This window comes from Musa acuminata, chromosome BXJ1-8 (genome assembly GCF_036884655.1).
Source record: "Musa acuminata AAA Group cultivar baxijiao chromosome BXJ1-8, Cavendish_Baxijiao_AAA, whole genome shotgun sequence".
Taxonomy (NCBI): domain Eukaryota; kingdom Viridiplantae; phylum Streptophyta; class Magnoliopsida; order Zingiberales; family Musaceae; genus Musa; species Musa acuminata.
In genome coordinates this window covers 14,042,098-14,060,492 of record NC_088334.1, presented here as the reverse complement: position 1 = coordinate 14,060,492, position 18,395 = coordinate 14,042,098, and the positions used below count along the sequence as shown (strand labels likewise).

Sequence of the window (18,395 nt, the reverse complement as noted above, 5' to 3'; positions counted from 1 at the left end):
ACTCCGATCTAAACAATTATTACAACGCGAATTGACATTCTGTTACCCGGCACATCATTGGTTGGCGCTTCATCCGATTCTTCTGCGCATCGTCGTCTCTTACAGCTTGTTGCCCAATCGGTGGTTGACCTCCGTAACCCTGATATCCTTGGCGCAATTCCGCTCTTGGCCCGATGCCCGATGTCCGAAGCCTTCTGCCATCCAATATCCTATCGTGATCTCCTCCGGCGCAACGTCAATTCCTCCTGTGTTAACTGTCTAATCCTGATCGAGCAGACCTGCATCACTCAAAATACAATTAAACATCTAAACACAATCAATTAGTTTCATCATCAAAATCCGAGATTCAACAATCTCCCCCTTTTTGATGATGATAACTAATTGATGACTAACGGAGTTAACCTTATCTCCCCGGAGTTTAACCAAACTCCCCCTATCAATATGCCACTTATAGAACACTTGGATTATCCCAAATCCAAGTAACATCCATCATATGTTATGAAAAATATTTAAACCATCATGCAAATATATATAAAATATTCAATTCAATGCATGAAGTCATCAATGTACTTCTCCCCCTTATGTCATCAACAAAAAGGAGAAGTAGCTCTAGCTATTTTAAAAGATATGCAAATTTTTGCAACATGAAGCTAGATTTTCATCACAACATATGAGTATGAAAGCATAGCAAGATTCTTAAGTTCAATCATGGTAATTCAACACTTGAATTTTTGTGCAAGATTGCACTTTGCTTTTCTTTGCAAGTAACAATATTTATGATGTTTGATATAGCAAATTTTTTCATTACAATTATCGAGCTAGCAAATTCTTCATTCAAGTGTGTAAGCTAGCAATAACTTTCTCCCCCTTTGTCAATGTCAAAAAGAAGGAGAGGAACCAATAATTTAGACTTTTACATCAACTTTGCATCAATCAATATTTCAATCATCACATGATGCATACAAGATAATAATGCAAAGAAATCATTTCATGAAGGATATCAATGTGAAAATTCACCAAGGATCACATGATACAATCGCAAATTATGATATCATTATGCGATACATCATGAGATGATAATTTATCATATCAATGAAAGATATCAATTGTTAAACATGATATGATAATAGTCTCAAAATTTTCAATTTGTGATACATGTGATACATTGTGATACACTAAAAAATTTAATGCGATGCTTTTAAGGATATCAACCTATTTTTGATACAAAGCATGGCAAGAGCAATTTTGTTGCAAGTTTTCTAAGTTTCGTACTTTGTGCTTCTTTCGATAGGCAAGATCTTTCTTCTCTTTTTGAGAAGTGCAAGCTTGCAAGTTTTACTTCCTTAGTATGCTAGGAAGTTTACTTTCATTTTCAATGCACAAGCTAGCAAAACCTTCTCCCCCTTTATCAAAGTCAAAAAGAAAGGGAGGACTCAATGGCTAAAAATTTCAACCATTCAACAAGTTAAATATGCAAAAAATTCATAAAATCTATCAATAAGGATCAATTCATGAATACCAAAGATATGATTCATGGTTCATTAAAATTCTTCTTAACAAGTTCACGATCAAGATTCATATAATTCATAATAAAGCAAATTGATGTACAATCATCACATAAGGCATACAAGGCAAAGAAATCTTGTTATTTCTATATTATGAAATATATGATATCAAGGCTCATGATTCATTTGAAAAGATATAGCACAAAGAGCAACTTGAAACATTCTTATCAAGATCACATTTTAAAATATTCCAAGTATCAAGTGTTTAGAGATAAAAAGTTCAATATAATATCAAGTTTTATCATCATGCAATGTAGCAATTAAAGATTTACAAGTTTAGCATTTTTGCTTTTCTTAAGATAGCAACTGTTTGCTTCTCTACAAGCTAGCAATTTTTACGATATGCAAGTTTTACTACATACAAGCTAGCAAATTTAAAGATGTGCAAGTTGGCATATTTTCTTTTCTTTGCAATGTGCATGATAGTATTTCTTTGTAATGTTCAAGATAGCAAATTATACATCATGCTAGCTAGCAAATTAAAGATGTTCAAGAAAGCAAGCTCTTTCTTCTCTTTTGAGAAGTGTCATTTTTGCTTTCTTAGCAAAATATCAAACTAGCAAGGGACCATGTTTTACATGAGGCAAGCAAACAATTTGGTAAGTGTTACATTTGTATCTTTTCTTTAGATGTGCAAGAAAAGTAAGCAAGTTTTTCTATTTTCTTGACTTGTGCAAGGTAGCTAATTTCTCTTTGAGATGACCCTTTATATCAATTCAAGATAGCACATTAGCAACTCTTTCTCTCCCTTTGTCATTAGCAAAAAGAAAGGAAGATTCAAGTCATGAATATCAAAATAATAATTTTATCATGAATATTTCATCATTGCATGCATTATTATTGCATGCATAATACCAAATCATCATATATATTTTCAAAACATATAAACTTATCATTATATACATAATTCCAAATCATCATTCATATCATTTCAATCATTGTTTCAATCATCACTATAACTCATCATGCACAAAATGTAAAATCATCTAACATGATACAAACATTTATTTTTAAAATATTTATCACTATTTTCATGTATGATAATAAAGTATTCATGATACCGAACATTAAGTCAACAATGATTCATTTTATCAAATCTCTTCTTTTTATAAATAACAAACATTGTAGGTGTACAAAGAAGAGATTATGAAAAAAAATCTCAAGTAGTAAATCCAGGAAGTCAAGATCATAATTTGAATATAAACTCATTCAAATTCAAATCATCAAATTCATCAAAATCTCAACATTACTTTCAAGAGATTCAAAATGGTATACATAGATTTATCATAAAGCAAATTAATTTTCAATCATCGCATAAGGCATTTAAAGAATTTTTGAAACATATGAGAATGATTAATTTAAGCATGCAATGTTTCAATCAAATTCAAGTCATGAATACCAATACTTTCATATTGTGAGTATCAATTCATGAATACCAAAAGATATTATTTGTGATTCCAATTTTGCAAGATCAAGATTATGATTTAGATAAAACTCATTCAAATCAAATCGTTAACTTGAAATTCATAATCAAGTAATCAAAATCAATTTCAAGATTCACAAAATATCATGAAATCATTAATCTCGATTAGATGGGAAAAGAATTTTTTAAGTGATTCTTTTTTATCTAAGCATGCTTTAGTCATTATATGCCAAATCAAGATAAGCATGAAAGTTCAAGATGTAAAGGCAAAATCTTATAAAACAACTCATCAAGCAAGATTTTAAACATTTATTTTCAAGCCAGAGTAAGTCAAGGATTCAATTATCTCATGTCATGAATTCCAACAGGCATCTCAAATTATCAACATCATATTAAAAAGATATTTCAAAAAGACATATCGATAAGTGATTCATTTGTATCATTTCATTTTCAAAAAATTCTCCTCTTTGGTAAGTAAATCTAGGAGAACAAAATGAATTAAGGGAGATATAACATGATCGAAGTGTTGAACATGATTTATATTTAAAATATGTCTCATGTCATAAGTATGAATCAAGCATTTGTGAAATCCGAAATCATTCTTAAATTCACATTCAATAAATTCGTACATGACAAGCATAGATTTATTGAAAAGTCGATAAGATAGAGGATCGTATTTCATTTTTATAAATTTCTATTAATGTGATTTTCTTCTTATAAGCATGCCTTTACCTTTAATAAAACAAGTGTCAACATTTAAGACGGAAAGGTAAATTTCATAAAACAAATCATCAAGCATGATTCCATGATAATATCCTTTTAATATCTTGATATTCATCATCAAGCAGGATTTCAAAAAGTATGTTCAAGAGAAATCATTAAGACCAAATGCATGAAACACTCATTTATTTTCAAAATATTCATCATGTTTATTTTCATGAGATTAACAAGATTCGTAAAATAAATTCATTAATCTCAATAGGATAGAAATTTTGTTTCCATTTCATACAATTAATTTCATGTGAGGGTATTCAAATCTTTTGTGAAAACATGTATCATCATTTAAAATCGAAACATAAGTTTCATCATGAAGCCGTCAAGACCAAACACATCATGATATCACATCTATCATCAAAAGACTATCAATAAATTCATACATAGATGTACATGCACTATGTCATCTTAATATATCATGAGAATGTCATCTTAATTCGTCATAAAAACGATTAGACCAAAAACATGTTAATCTAAAATGAGCGTTTCAAATCAACATTTACTTCAAAAACTCATGCATGACATAAAATCATCAAAATACACATGCATTGATTAATCCTATTTACTATCACATATCATATAATTATCATCCCTAATGTTGCATACATCATTCAACATTTCAAAACATAACATGCATGAAACCTTAGCAATATACTTTTCATGATCAAATTTTTAGTATTTTAAAGATGCTAAAAAGAAAAATAATTTTTAATTTCCTATTCCTACTATCTAAATTAAGCACTCATGAAAAACTTTAAGTAATTTCAAAATAATTCAAGAGAGTTGAGTTACTTACCTTGTAGTCGAAGCCCGTCAAAGCCCAATTCGCCATTTCACCTTTGGAAGTTCTTGATTCATCCTTGGTTGTCTTCCTCTTCTTTGGCCTCTTCCTCCGTTCAAGTTCATTGTTTATTTTAGATTTTTGTTTAATGAACTTATTAAGATTTAGTGTTCAAAGTTCAAGTTCATCATTGTCCTCATCACTTGAGTCATTGCTCAAGTGGTATTCATTTGTCCAGAGTTCCAAATCCTTCCTGTTCTTTGGAAGGTGATTTTGTTCATCATGTTCATCATGTGCATTGTGCACCATTTCATATGTCATCAACAAACCAATTAGTTCTTCAAGTGGAAAAATATTTAAATCTTTTGTTTCTTGCATTGCAGTTATTTTAGGATCCCACCTTTTTAGAAGGGATCTTAAGATCTTGCTTACGAGATCAAAATTCGAAAAAGATTTACTAAGAACTCTTAGATTATTGACGACATCCGTGAAACGGGTGTACATGTCGCCTATAGTCTCGATGGTTGTATTCGAAAAAGCTCAAAATCATGCAATAAAATGTTAACTTTCGAGTCTTTGACTCTACTAGTTCCATCGTGCGTGATTTCAAGTGTTCGCCAAATATCAAAAGCCGTTTCGCACGTAGAAATCCGATTGAACTCATTTTTGTCCAAAGCTCAAAATAAGGCATTCATAGCCTTTGCGTTTAAAGAAAAATACTTCTTCTCCAAATCCGACCATTCGTTCATCGGTTTAGAGGGAAGTTGAAAATGGTTTTCAATAATATTCCATAAATCCAAATTCATAGAAATCAAGAAAACTCTCATTCGAGTTTTCCAATAAGTGTAGTCCAATCCGTTAAACAACGGTGGACGAACAATCGATAAGCCCTCTTGAAAGCCATGAAGAGCCATTTCTCTCAGGTATAAATCTGAAATGAGAAATACCGGGCTCTAATACCAATTGTTAGGATCGGAGTGACACTAATAGGGGGGGTGAATTAGTGCAGCAGATTAAAACTTGTAAATTTGAAAATGATTTTGTAAATGCGTAAAGATTTCAATTCGTAAATGACTTGGAGAAAGTAGCTCAAGTAAAGTGAGAAGATAAAAACCGAAAGCTTGCTGCAATGTAAATAATAGTTTTAGAAAAGTAAATACTCACACATTCAAGGAACATATCAATTTAAAGTGGTTCGGTCAAAATGACCTACATCCACTTGCGAAGCCTTCTTCAATAAGGCTCCCAACTTCCACTAGCAAATCACTTTGAAGGGGAAGGACAAATACCCCTCTTACAACCTTTTACAAGTGGTTCACACTCTTACAAATTTTCAAAGAGAAAGAGGCAGGTGAACACTCAAGCTATTGAAAATAAAAACTTGCTAAAGACTTTGCTAAGACTTTTATCTCAATCTCTTGCTTCTCAAAGGTTGTATCCTCTACTGAGAATTGAGGGGTATTTATAGGCCCCAAGAGGATTCAAATTTGGGCTCCAAATTTTGAATTATCTTGGGTTCTCGAGGCTGGCGATTCCACCGCCTGTCGGTGGCGGTGTCACCGCCCGACCTCTCGGGTGCTGGGCGGTGCCACCACTCAGTCCAGTAGTGCCACCGCTCAGTTCTCGGGTTCTGGGCGGTGCCACCTCCTAATCTGACGGTGCCACCGCCTACACTATTTCAGCTCACTGGTTGGGCTCTAAACTTGGCCCAAACCAGTCCGAACTCGGGCTCAATTGGCTCCTACTTGGGTTATAGGATTAACACCTAATCCTAATCCTAATTAACGTGCTAAATACAAATTTAAAGACATTTCCTAAGCTATTACAAAGTCCACAAGTCAAGACTTCTTCCGGCGAACTTCCGGCGGTCTTCCGATAAACTCTCAGAAACCATTCTGCGGACTCCCGGCAAGCTCCTAGAGTTCACAATTTGATCTTGGCGAGTTCCAACGAGCTTCTTTGGCAAGCTCCGATCTTTCTCGGTGAGCTCCGCGAACTTCCAATGAACCTTCCGGCGAGCTTCCGAAAAACCCTTCGGCAAGCTCCCTACTCATTCTCGGCTAGTTCCGGCAGCATTCCCGATGAACCTTCGAACTTCCGTCAAATTCTTGAACTCACAACAAATCCTTCACGCTTGACTCTGACACTTCGTTTCACTTTATGTCTTCGTCGTTATCGTAGTTAATCCTGCACACACAAGCCAAAACTCTACTCCGATCTAGACAATTATTACAATGCGAATTGACATTCTGTTGCCCGGCACGTCATTGGTTGGCGCTTTGTCCGATTCTTCAGTGCATCGTCCTCTCTTGCGGCTTGTTGCCCAATCGGCGATTGACCTCCGCAACCCCAATATCCTTGGCGCAATTTCTCTCTTGGCCCGATGCCCGATGTCTGAAGCCTTCTGCCATCCAATATCCTATCGTGATCTCCTCCGGCGCAACGTCAATTCCTCCTGCGTTAACTGTCTAATCCTGATCGAGTAGACCTGCATCACTCAAAATATAATTAAACATATAAATACAATCAATTAGTTTCATCATCAAAATCCGAGATTCAACATATGCATGCAATACTTATGATAATGATGTACATGATGTATTGCATATGATGTGTATCACGAATGCTTTAAATAATGAATATTTGATATCATGATCAACATGTTGATAAATGCTTAAAAATTTTAATGCTTGAATATCATGTATGATATGCTCATAATGATGATTGATTTATTTATATCATGCATGAAAAATGAAATGTATAGTTTTGAAAATGTGCATGTTTTATAATGATAAGATTGATACTTACCTTTGTCATGATTTAGAAATTGATGCAAAGGGTCTTCCCTTCTTTTTGACATTGACAAAGGGGGAGAAATATCGCTAGCTTATCTTGTAAAATTTAGAAACATACACTTTGCAAAGGAAATAAAAATGACACTTCTCAAAAGAGAAGAAGAGCTTGCTTTCTTGAACATATTTAATTTGCTAGCTAGCATAATGTACAATTTGCTATCTTGAACATTACAAAGAAATGCTATCATGCACATCACAAAGAAAAGCAAATATTCTAACTTACAAATCTTTAAATTTGCTAGCTTGTATGTAGTAAAACTTGAATATCGTAAAAATTGCTAGCTTGTAGAGAAGCAAACAGTTGCTATCTCAAGAAAAGCAAAAATGCTAAATTTGCACATCTTTAATTGCTACATTGCATGATGATAAAACTTGATATTATATTTTTTTTCATACAATGTATTGAACTTTTTACCTCTAAACACTTGATACTTGGAATATTTTAAAATGTGATCTTGATAAGAATGTTTCAAGTTACTCTCTGTGCTATATCTTTTCAAATGAATCATGAGCCTTGATATCATATATTTCATAATATAGAAATAACAAGATTTCTTTGCCTTGTATGCCTTATGTGATGATTGTACATCAATTTGATTTATTATGAATTATATAAATCTTGATCGTGAACTTGTTAAGAAGAATTTTAATGAACCATGAATCATATCTTTGGTATTCATGAATTGATCCTTATTGATATATTTCATGAATTCTTTGCATATTTAGCTTGTTGAATGGTTGAAATTTTTAGCCATTGAGTCCTCCCTTTCTTTTTGACTTTGATAAAGGGGGAGAAGGTTTTGCTGGCTTGTGCATTGAAAATGAAAGTAAACTTCCTAGCATGCTAAGGAAGTAAAACTTGCAAGCTTGCACTTCTCAAAAAGAGAAGAAAGATCTTGTCTATCGAAAGAAGCAAAAAGTGCAAAACTTAGAAAACTTACAACAAAATTACTATTGCCATGCTTTGTATCAAAAATAGGTTGATATCCTTAAAAGCATCGTATTAAATATTTTAGTGTATCGCAATGTATCACATGTATCATAAATTAAAATTTTTGAGACTATTATCATATCATGTTCAACAATTGATATCTTTCATTGATATGATAAATTATCATCTCATGATGTATCGCATAATGATATCATGATTTGCGATTATATCGTGTGATCCTTGGTGAATTTTCATATTGATATCCTTCATGAAATGATTTCTTTGCATTATTATCTTGTATGCATCATGTGATGATTGAAATATTGATTGATGCAAAGTTGATGTAAAAGTCTAAATCATTGGTTCCTCTCCTTCTTTTTGACATTGACAAAGGGGGAGAAAGTTATTGCTAGCTTGCAAACTTGAATGAAGAATTTGCTAGCTCGATCATTGTAATGAAGAAATTTGCTATATCAAACATCATAAATATTGTTACTTGCAAAGAAAAGCAAAATGCGCACAAAAATTCAAGTGTTGAATTGCCATGATTGAACTTAAGAATCTTGCTATGCTTTTGTGCTTATATATTGTGATGAAAATCTAGCTTCATGTTGCAAAACTTGTATATCTTTTAAAATAGATAGAGCTACTTCTCCTTTTTGTTGATGACATAGGGGGAGAAGTATACTGATGACTTCATGCATTGAATTGAATATTTTATATATATTTGTATGATGGTTTAAATATTTTTCATAACATGTGATGAATGTTACTTGGATTTGGGATAATCCAAGTGTTCTATCAATGGCATATTGATAGGGGGAGTTTGGTTAAACTCCGGAGAGTTAAGGTTAACTCTGTTAGTCATCAATTAGTTGTCATCATAAAAAAGGGGGAGATTATTGAATCTCGGATTTTGATGATGAAACTAATTGATTGTGTTTAGATGTTTAATTACATTTTGAGTGATGCAGGTCTACTCGATCAGGATTAGACAGTTGACGCAGGGGGAATTGACGTTGCGCCAGAGGAGATCACGTCAGGATATTGGACGGTAGAAGGCTTCGGACGTCGGGCATCGGGCCAAGGAGAGCGGAATTGCACCAAGGATATCGGGGTTACGGAGGTCAACCGTCGATTGGGCAACAAGCCGCAAGAGAGGACGATGCGCTGAAGAATCGGACGAAACGCCAACCAATGACGTGCCGGGCAACAGAATGTTAATTCGCGTTGTAATAATTGTCTAGATCGGAGTAGAGTTTTGACTTGTGTGTATAGGATTAACTACGATAACGATGAAGACATAAAGCAAAACAAAGTGTCGAAGTCAAGTGCGAAGGATTCATTATGAGTTCGATAGTTCGACAGAAGTCCGAAGATTCGTTGGGAATGCTGCCGGAACTAGCCGAGAATGAGTAGGGAGCTTGCCGAAGGGTTTTTCGAAAGCTCGCCGGAAGGTTCGTTGGAAGTTCGCGGAGCTTACTAAGAAAGATCGGAGCTTGCCGAAGAAGCTCGTTGGAACTCGCCAAGATCAAATCGTGAAGTCTAAGAGCTTGCCGGGAGTCCGCAGAATGGTTTCCGAGAGTTTATCGGAAGACCGCCGGAAGTTCGTCGGAAGCTCACCGGAAGAAGTCTTGACTTGCGGACTTTGTAATAGCTTAGGAAATGTCTTTAAATTTGTAGTTAGCATGTTAATTAGGGTTAGGATTAGGTGTTAATCCTATAATCCAAGTAGGGGCCAATTGGGTCCGAGTTCGGACTGGTTTGGTCCAAGTTTGGAGCCCAACCAGTGAGCCGAAATAGTGTAGGCGGTGGCACCGCCAGATTAGGCGATGGCACCGCCCAGAACCCGAGAACCGAGCTGTGGCATCGCCCAGCACCCGAGAGGTCCGGCGGTGGCACCGCTAATACACTATTAGTGTCAGACATAGACAAGAGGTGGCACCGTCAGCCTCGGAAACCCAAGAGAATTCAAAATTTGGAGCCCAAATTTGAATCTTCTTGGGGCATATAAATATCCCTCAATTCTCAGCAGAGAATACAACCTTTGAAAGCAAGAGATTGAGATAAAAGTCTTAGCAAAGCCTTTAGCAAGTTTTTGTTTTCAATAGCTTGAGTGTTCACCTCCCTCTTTCTCTTTGAAAATTTATAAGAGTGTGAACTACTTGTAAAAGGTTGTAAGAGAGGTATTTGTCTTTCCCCTTCAAAGTGATTTGCTAGTGGAAGTTGGGAGCCTCTTCGAAGAAGGCTTCATAAGTGGATGTAGGTCATTTTGACCGAATCACTTTAAATTGGCGTGTTCCTTGAACGTGTGAGTTCTTACTTTCCTGAAATTGTTATTTACACTACTGCTAGTTTTCGGTTTTCATCTACTCAAGTTATTATCGAAACGAAATCTCCTCATATTTACGAATTCAGTTTCAAACTTACAAGTTTTAATCCGCTGCACTAATTCACCCTTCCCTCTTAGTGCTGCTCCGATCCTAACAAAATAAAGTAACCAACTTGATATAAGAAGTGTATCTCAGGCAGGTGAACGAAGCCGAGTAACCTTCCTCTCTTCAACCATTGAGAGAACGAATGAAATCAAATACTCTATTTTTCCTAGTAATCAAGTAGAGAAGCTCTATATACTTCTAAAGTCTCTTTAAATAACACTTAAAAAATACAACAATCATCAATCCTCACTGGTGATTAATTCTTCGGAAGGTAACTTATCTGCTTTATTTTCTAGAAACGTCATTAAAAAAAATCAATGGGCAAAATTTAAAAACTTTAAATGTTGCAGGATGAAGCTCGTGAAACTCTAACAAACATTTATCTCATTTAAGGGGACACAAGACATTTGCGAAATAAAAGACTATTTTCTTTTATTTGTTGTCAGCGAATGGGCGAATGCAACAGAGCGATATTCTCCCCCTAAAACTTCTCATCGGAATTGTTGTCCTCCGTCGCCCACGGATATACCACACGCTCGCATCATAAACAGACTCACAAGAAGAAAAAAGTACTTGGGGTTACAACAGATGAAGAGAGTGAGAAAAACAATCAGCCGACCACAGTTGCTATGTATAATGGATGAAGGAATAAGGAAAAAAATGTATATATGTATTTTCAACTCCAGTCAAATTCTTTGTCGGCCTCAATTCAAGGTTTTTTCTTTATTAATTTTTATTTCCAACCATCTCATCCGCTTTACAGTTTGAATTTTTTTTCATAAGAAAATATATGTATGTATGTATGCATTGAACCAACATACAAGTGAATTTTTTTTTCAAAAGACATGTATGCATATATTGGAATATTTACGGTTTATGATCAGTGCATGTAAAACCAACGCTACATGATCGTAAGCTATCAATCTCACCAAAATGATATGCCAACCAAAGGGAATAAACTATCAATCTCACCAAAATGATATGCCAACCAAAGGGAATAAAACATAAAACGAGCTTTGCGGTACAAACCAACCAGCCAGCAAATGGTAGTAAAAGCAGGAAACATTCAGTATGAAACTTTTGCGGCAAAAATGACGATCGGCTAAAGGCAACAAGGAAACATCATTTTGGGAAAAGAGAATTTCATTTGAAAGAGTAAATGAATCCACACAAACGGGCAAAGAGGACTCTTACATCAACTTAAACTGGTTTGCTTTTGCCTTTTCCTATTCAGCTTTATCATCTTTTCATATTCAGATAGCGTAATGGGCCTTGCTGCAAACCTAAATAGAGTGAAAGGATATTTTACAAAATCTACATTTAGTGTGTTGGGCATTTATTTCTACCAGTCTTTCATATTTGATCTCTGGATATCTCATTGATTTCTCAATGGGGACTCCGCTCATCGGTCTCGAATTTGCTATCAGAGTCATCAGGTTGACTTTCTTCCTTGCCGTTTACCGAGAGACAACCATCTGGTACCAGAAGGCTTTTAACACTCTCCAAAATATATGGTTCTACAAGCTCCCAGAACATATCAGCATTGGTTCCTTGAAAACCCATCCAAAACACTCTTCCTTTCCTCTTGACTCTGCATCCCAAGGACTTTGCCTGAAATGCCCTGATGATTCTTTCGGTGTCTTCACGGCTGCCACCTTTCAGCCTGAGCAATATATCACCTGAGGATGATCTCAAGCCTCCATACATGTACCAATATGCCAGAACACGTGCTGACAGCCATCTATGAACAAGCTTTGGAATCATCAGTCGTCCTTTCAGCCAGAACTGATCGGCAAAGAAACCAAAATAGGAATGTGCAATGGTGGAAAATCGGTACGGCATCTCATTATCATCATCGTTAGACCTACTTGATAATGTTAACCACTCATAAAACCGTTCATGAATGTGCACTCTTAGAACCGAGTGAATGTTGGAGTTCTCACTGAATTCAAAAAGGATTATGTGGTTCCTCCGCTCCTCATCTGATTCTATTCTCACACCTCCTAGCAGCAAGCCAACTAAAATCTCACGCTGTTCTTCATCAAGCTTCATGCTTACTTTTCTCTTAACTATCTTCCTGTTCAAGCTTAGAACTTCTTGGAGCCTTTCCACAGAGCGGGGTTCTATTTCATATTTCTTCTGGCGCATTATGTCGTAGACCTTTTCAGCTTTAGCACACTCTCCTGAAGCAAGATAGCTGTCTAAAATGGCGTTACATGACCGAGCATTAGTACCGATCATCCCATTTGTGTGCATTTCATTAAATATGTCCTCTGCCTTCTCAAGGTAACCAACCCTTACCAAGGATTCCAGGTAAAGGTTATAGATGCTCCGATTGGGACAGCATCCAGTGGCACACCGTGAGAAGGCTATTTCCAACTTGTCGTGCAAGTGCAAATTAAAGTACATAGACATCAAACTGAGGAAAGCAGGCATAACAGGTTTCATTCCGCTTCCAATGTACTCATCAAAAATTGTTTCTGTTATTTCAGTCTCCTCGGCTTTTGACATGACCTCAATGATCTTAAGATATGCAGCAGAACTGACAGGTTCATTTTGCCTCTTCATCCCTTCAAATATCTCCAACGATTTCATCGGTTCCCCGACCTTTGCATAAACCTCCATGCGATAAACAAAGGCTTTAGGAGGGATTCTACAATCACTCTCAAGAAGCATGAGCCATGTCTTTTCAGTTTCCTCTACATTGCCTGCCTTGGAACAAGCTCTCATGATGGAAATGAGCACATCAGTGCTCTCCTTGAAACCGGCATGCTTCATCTCCTGCCTTAGATCTGCAATTCTTTCCCAGTCGATAATGTCTTGATAGCTATGGAGCCAGATCAACCCTGCATAGACATCCTGATGCACCTCGAATTCAGAAGTCACTATATTGTGGAAGATGAACTCAGCCTGTTTGAGATAGTACTTTCCCCGGCCATCGGACCGGCTCACGAGGGCTCGGAAGAGAGAGTTATGCAAGCTAAGGCGGGGCCTGTAACCACCCAGCTGAATCATCTTATTGTAAACACTGCATGCCTCGTCAAGGCAGCCTTCGACGGGAGCACTCAGATAAGCTACCGTCAAGATGTGAAAAGTGGACTCGCTGGGCACACGACCTTGATTAATTATAGCATCAAAGATCTCCCGGCATTTTGCGAATTTCCGGTCCTTCCCCAAATAATCAGCCAGCTTTGTCGCGAGAGAGAAATCGAAGTGGAACCAGTGCTGCTGGGACATCCATTTGTACACCTGGACGCAGCCATCAACAGTTTCAGACGGAAGAAGGACCATCTACAGAATCGATTCTTGAGGACAATAAAGAGTACAGAGAGTCCAAGCAAGCGATTTATTTGCTTTAGGCATACAAACGAACACGTCGTGAGCAAGGTGAAGATCGATGCTACCACTAACCCGGAAGCTGGCTTCGTTCTCCCGGATTCTCATGCAGTGGATGGTAACGTACGTGGCGTCGTCCTGTGTGATCCACTTGCGCTGGGCGTTGAGTATTCTGACGAAAGTAGAGTGCTTGTAGGAAGGCAGTTCCTTGCAGAGCCATGCGATCTTGGACCGCCTCCACTGCTCGGGGAGCTCCTCCAGCTCCTTCACCTCGAGTTCAGGGGAGGGGAAGGACCTCATCTCCCTCTCCGCGGCCACATCATGGAAAGGCTCCACGGAAGGCCGCACAGTTTCCGTCAACTCCTCCTCGTCCGATGCTTCCTCCTGCTGAAGCGGCTGCGCGGTCGCCAGGGTGGAGCTTCTAGGCGGTCCGAGAAGAGTGGGCGAAGAACACGTCTGCAAGGAGCGAACAGGAAGGGAGGAGGGGGCGTGACGGAGGCGGAGAGGAGGGGAGGGGAAGGCGAGGGTGAGGGAGCTTTTGAGAACGGCGAAGGAGGCGGAATAGACAGAGGCGTTCATTGCAGGCAGAGGAGGAGGAGGAAGAGGAGGAGGAGAGAGTGGTGGCGTCCGGGGGGAAGAAGAACAGCTCTGGCCTCTTGAGTTTGATAGCGTCGGCTCGTCGTCGGTCGCCCAGGCTTACAACAGAAGACCACTGAATAACTGGGCCGGATCACTGACCCGGTTCCTTAAGGGTGGTTGGGCTGTGGCGACTGACGAGCAATCTGTTCGACGCCTTTGAGCATTCCACTATCAGAAAAAGAGATTTCGGAGGTTCCAAGCTCATCGTCTCTGCAAACCGCTGGGTGATCCCCAGAAGTTGCATGGAAAGGCCAAGCCCAGTAAATATTGTTTCTGCAACCTCACTAATTTTGGGTACTTGGAACTTATCCGAGTTTGTAAGATGCGTATCACCCGTGATAGAGTAAACGGTGACCTTTTATTCTCATCTTATCTTCTTCCCTGGAGCGAGCCGGACTCTTTCTACTGCTCTTCCAAGTGCCGTAGATCAAGTGAATCACAATCCGATGAAGCGCATTACCATCGTGTCGTCTCCCTCGACAACGTCATCTCCGGTAGAACACACCGGTTTCCGGGCGCCACGATTGTCCAAGAAAAGTAATCCCCAAGGCAACCAACCACGATATCTCACCAGGCGATGTTACTCCACGACATAGAGGTTTCCGCACAATGTAACTCGCACACAGCCCGAACTTGGAATCGTCCAAATGCAGCAGCAGCAGCAGCAGCAGCCCCAACAAGTTCGATTTAAGATATTCCTGCTCCTTAGTACGCCCATTGCCACGTTTCAGAAAATTTACAGAATCAGCCCATCGTTTCTGAAATATATTTCAGCTGGACCTCATCATGGCTTCCAACATGTGTGGATGAATATAATAAGACACGTTATGGGCACCCATCCAACAGCAACTTCTACTAGTACCAAGCGAACTCAAAAACATGAGCGGATTGCCACATGAACCGAGCTAGTAAGTAAAGAAGCAACCGAGATGGGTGATAGAGCCTGAAACCAAACATGAATGATAGCTTTACCAGCAGTAATCCATAAGTGGATTTGATCATGATTAACACATGAGATGTAATCCTAAAAGCATTTTCTAATGGGCATCACAACTCGAAAGGAGTCAGCTTATTTGTGTAGAATAATACTGACTGAAAATGAAATTTGTCCTGCGAAAAAGGAACCACATTATTACATGTTTTTCTTTTTGGAGTGCCACTTCTCTATGAGGCTGAACCAATTCCATTGGAAACATAATCCCATGAAGCGCATGAATCCAGCACCAAGCACCTCAGCTAATGCCGTGAAAAATGAGCTCTGCGGGGACAAACCGGCCGTAGCTATAGACAGCATACTTCCCTCAAAGTTGCAGGGAACGATAAACATTGAGGATTTGATGCCATTCAATGCTTTTTTAGCGACATCATCAGCCTTCATACCACCCGAAGATCCTGCTATGATATTGGTGAGATCCGGCCTCCTCTTGTGCTCTGTATTCAGCAACAAAGTGTTGGTGATCATGACAGTTTGCTTTAGGAAAATGATTGAGAGCAAATATGTATGTTCTATATGATGTTGTCGCGATGGTAACAGACGGTAAAATGAGTTAAATCAGAAGGACGACGCACGTGCATGCATTAAGACATAAGATCACTAGAAAGCCAAAAATAGCTCAAACCATACATACGCAGTAGAAAAGCAAAACCAAACAGGTAAAGGTTTATAAATCTCGAGCAGAACCTGGAAACTTGTTCTTCCCGTGCATTTTGCTGCTACTTTTATCTGAACATAATTTTGCTCATGGACGTCTCTCTATAAATCAAACTTAGGTAAAACTGAAACTGAGATTACCTCAAAAAATGCAAACATGCTTTCTTCTTCTGCACCAGGATGGAAAGGCTTTCTATGAGATGAACAGCGGCTGACAGTAGGGATTGATTGCTTTTACAACCAAGAAAGGGGATGAAGCCAGCTAGCTAGCTAGCTAGCTAGCGAGCCCCTTGCTTGGAATGACCAGAAACGAAGGACATAGGGAACCGGTAAGTCGTGCAGGGAAGGCTTGATGGCCCAAAAAACCAATTAATTAATACTCTTTCGAATTTGTTAAGTGGATTGCCAGCCTTGTTGTTCAGATTCAAACCTAGCAAAGCCAGGAAATCATTGAAGGAGACTTTGTGGTTTCGTTAGTTAGATAGACCTCTCTTTTAACAGCCAAGAAACAAAGAGTACAAGAAAGATTACAAGAGACACAAGGCACGTTTGCTTACCTTCAGCAAAACCTGGAGTATCCGTGTCTGGAGGAAATATCATTGACACATGAATGTTGTGGGCGATGACCTCATGCTGCAGAGCCTCTGCCAAGCCACGAAGTGCGAATTTACTAGCAGAGTAGGCGGTGTAACCATATACCCCCACCTAGAACACGGAAGCCACCACTTGTAATAAGCAATGAGGTCTCATAATGCGGAGATCACGACGGCTATAAACTAAAGGCACTTGTCCATTTTGGTCGGGAATAAAGTCACAGTCGGGCTTCTCGAGAGCATGTTCAAGAACCCGACTGCCGGATGAAGGAATGCTTTCTTAATCAAACATGAAGTAGTTTAGTGAACAAATTCAACAAAACTTGGATTTTTGAACCCTGCCAGCCAAGGAATGGAGGTGGCAAAAGATTGAGCAATTAGCATATCGGTAGGATTGGTGAAAAAAGCGACTGGTATATAATAGGAAAAGGGCCACCTAAAAAAGCATGTTTTTTAGGAAAGGTCAAGGGTCGAACAATTTCAAGGCGGTACCTGACCGGCCTGGGAGGACATGATGGCGATGGAGGCAGGGAGTCCCGTGGCCTTGGCCCTCTGTTTCATGGCGGGTAGTGCAGCCTTGATGAGGTGGAAGATACCCATGAGATTGATCTCCACCATGAACCGCACCTCCTCGAGGTCCTGCTTCTCGAGCTCCTGCGGCGTGAATACCCCGTGGTTGCACACCAGCACGTCGACGGGCCCGGCCTCCTCAACCGCGTTCGCGACAGCGTCGGCGTCCCGGACGTCGGCGCTAAATATTGCGACGTCAACGCCGGTAGCCAGGCGGATTGCGTCGCGGGCTTCCTGGAGGCGGACGGCGCTACGGGCGAGGATGGAAACGCGGGCGCCTTCGGTGGCGGCGAGACGGGCGAGAGCGAGGCCGATGCCGCTGGAGCCGCCGGAAATGAAGACGTGGCGGCCTTTGATGGGGATGCGCACGGAGCGTGGGCGGACGATGAAGGCTAGGACGGCGGCAAAGGCGACGGGAGCCATCAAGAGGGGAAGGAGAGGAGACGCAATAGGGAGCGGGGACGGAGCCATCGAAAATGCTTGCCTTGGGCGTTGGGTCTCTCCGATCTGATGGAGAGAGCGAGGGCGAATAGGGCGCTCACTATGTACAGATGTATATATAAGTATAAATACTATAGTGGACTGCGAATATGTTTGTTGAAATATTCAAAATCGTTTGTACTCCTCTCGGTTCCATTTTCGCCCACACCATCAGTTAGAATCGGGGAGCCGTTGTTGGTTGACCAATGGGAGATGACCGAGGAGCCGTATGGGTCCTAATCAAATCGTTCGACTCGAACCCATCCATAGGACAAGACGGTGCTTTCTTTTCATAACGTGACGCATCCGCCACTCTCTGACCATGACAAGGTCGCCGCACGAACCCACACCTCCGTCAT

General features: G+C 39.2%; 2 protein-coding genes across 2 annotated transcripts; both read right to left on the bottom strand.

Annotated features, from left to right (window-relative positions):
• Positions 1-11,892: 11,892 nt before the first annotated feature.
• Positions 11,893-15,148, bottom strand: LOC135587617 (pentatricopeptide repeat-containing protein OTP51, chloroplastic-like). Its single transcript, XM_065079229.1, has 2 exons — positions 14,179-15,148; positions 11,893-14,016 (listed from the first exon to the last, which is right to left on the bottom strand). Exons 1-2 carry the CDS (start codon positions 14,680-14,682, stop codon positions 12,154-12,156), a joined length of 2,367 nt encoding a protein of 788 aa, XP_064935301.1. The 5' UTR covers positions 14,683-15,148; the 3' UTR covers positions 11,893-12,153.
• Positions 15,149-15,686: 538 nt separating this feature from the next.
• LOC135587620 (3-dehydrosphinganine reductase TSC10A-like) lies at positions 15,687-18,081 on the bottom strand. The gene is made up of 3 exons (XM_065079235.1): positions 17,479-18,081; positions 16,951-17,098; positions 15,687-16,173 (listed from the first exon to the last, which is right to left on the bottom strand). Exons 1-3 carry the CDS (start codon positions 18,025-18,027, stop codon positions 15,875-15,877), a joined length of 996 nt encoding a protein of 331 aa, XP_064935307.1. The 5' UTR covers positions 18,028-18,081; the 3' UTR covers positions 15,687-15,874.
• Between the last annotated feature and the right edge of the window lie 314 nt (positions 18,082-18,395).

Coding starts and splice junctions, on each gene's coding strand:
- LOC135587620 (XM_065079235.1), bottom strand. CDS start 18,027: ATGGCTCCGTCCCCGCTCCCTATTGCGTCTCCTCTCCTTCCCCTCTTG. Junction 17,099..17,478: donor TGTCCTCCCAGGCCGGTCAG/GTACCGCCTTGA, acceptor TCCGTGTTCTAG/GTGGGGGTATATGGTTACAC. Junction 16,174..16,950: donor TACTCCAGGTTTTGCTGAAG/GTAAGCAAACGT, acceptor TGCTGAATACAG/AGCACAAGAGGAGGCCGGAT.
- LOC135587617 (XM_065079229.1), bottom strand. CDS start 14,682: ATGAACGCCTCTGTCTATTCCGCCTCCTTCGCCGTTCTCAAAAGCTCC. Junction 14,017..14,178: donor AGAACGAAGCCAGCTTCCGG/GTTAGTGGTAGC, acceptor GGCTGCGTCCAG/GTGTACAAATGGATGTCCCA.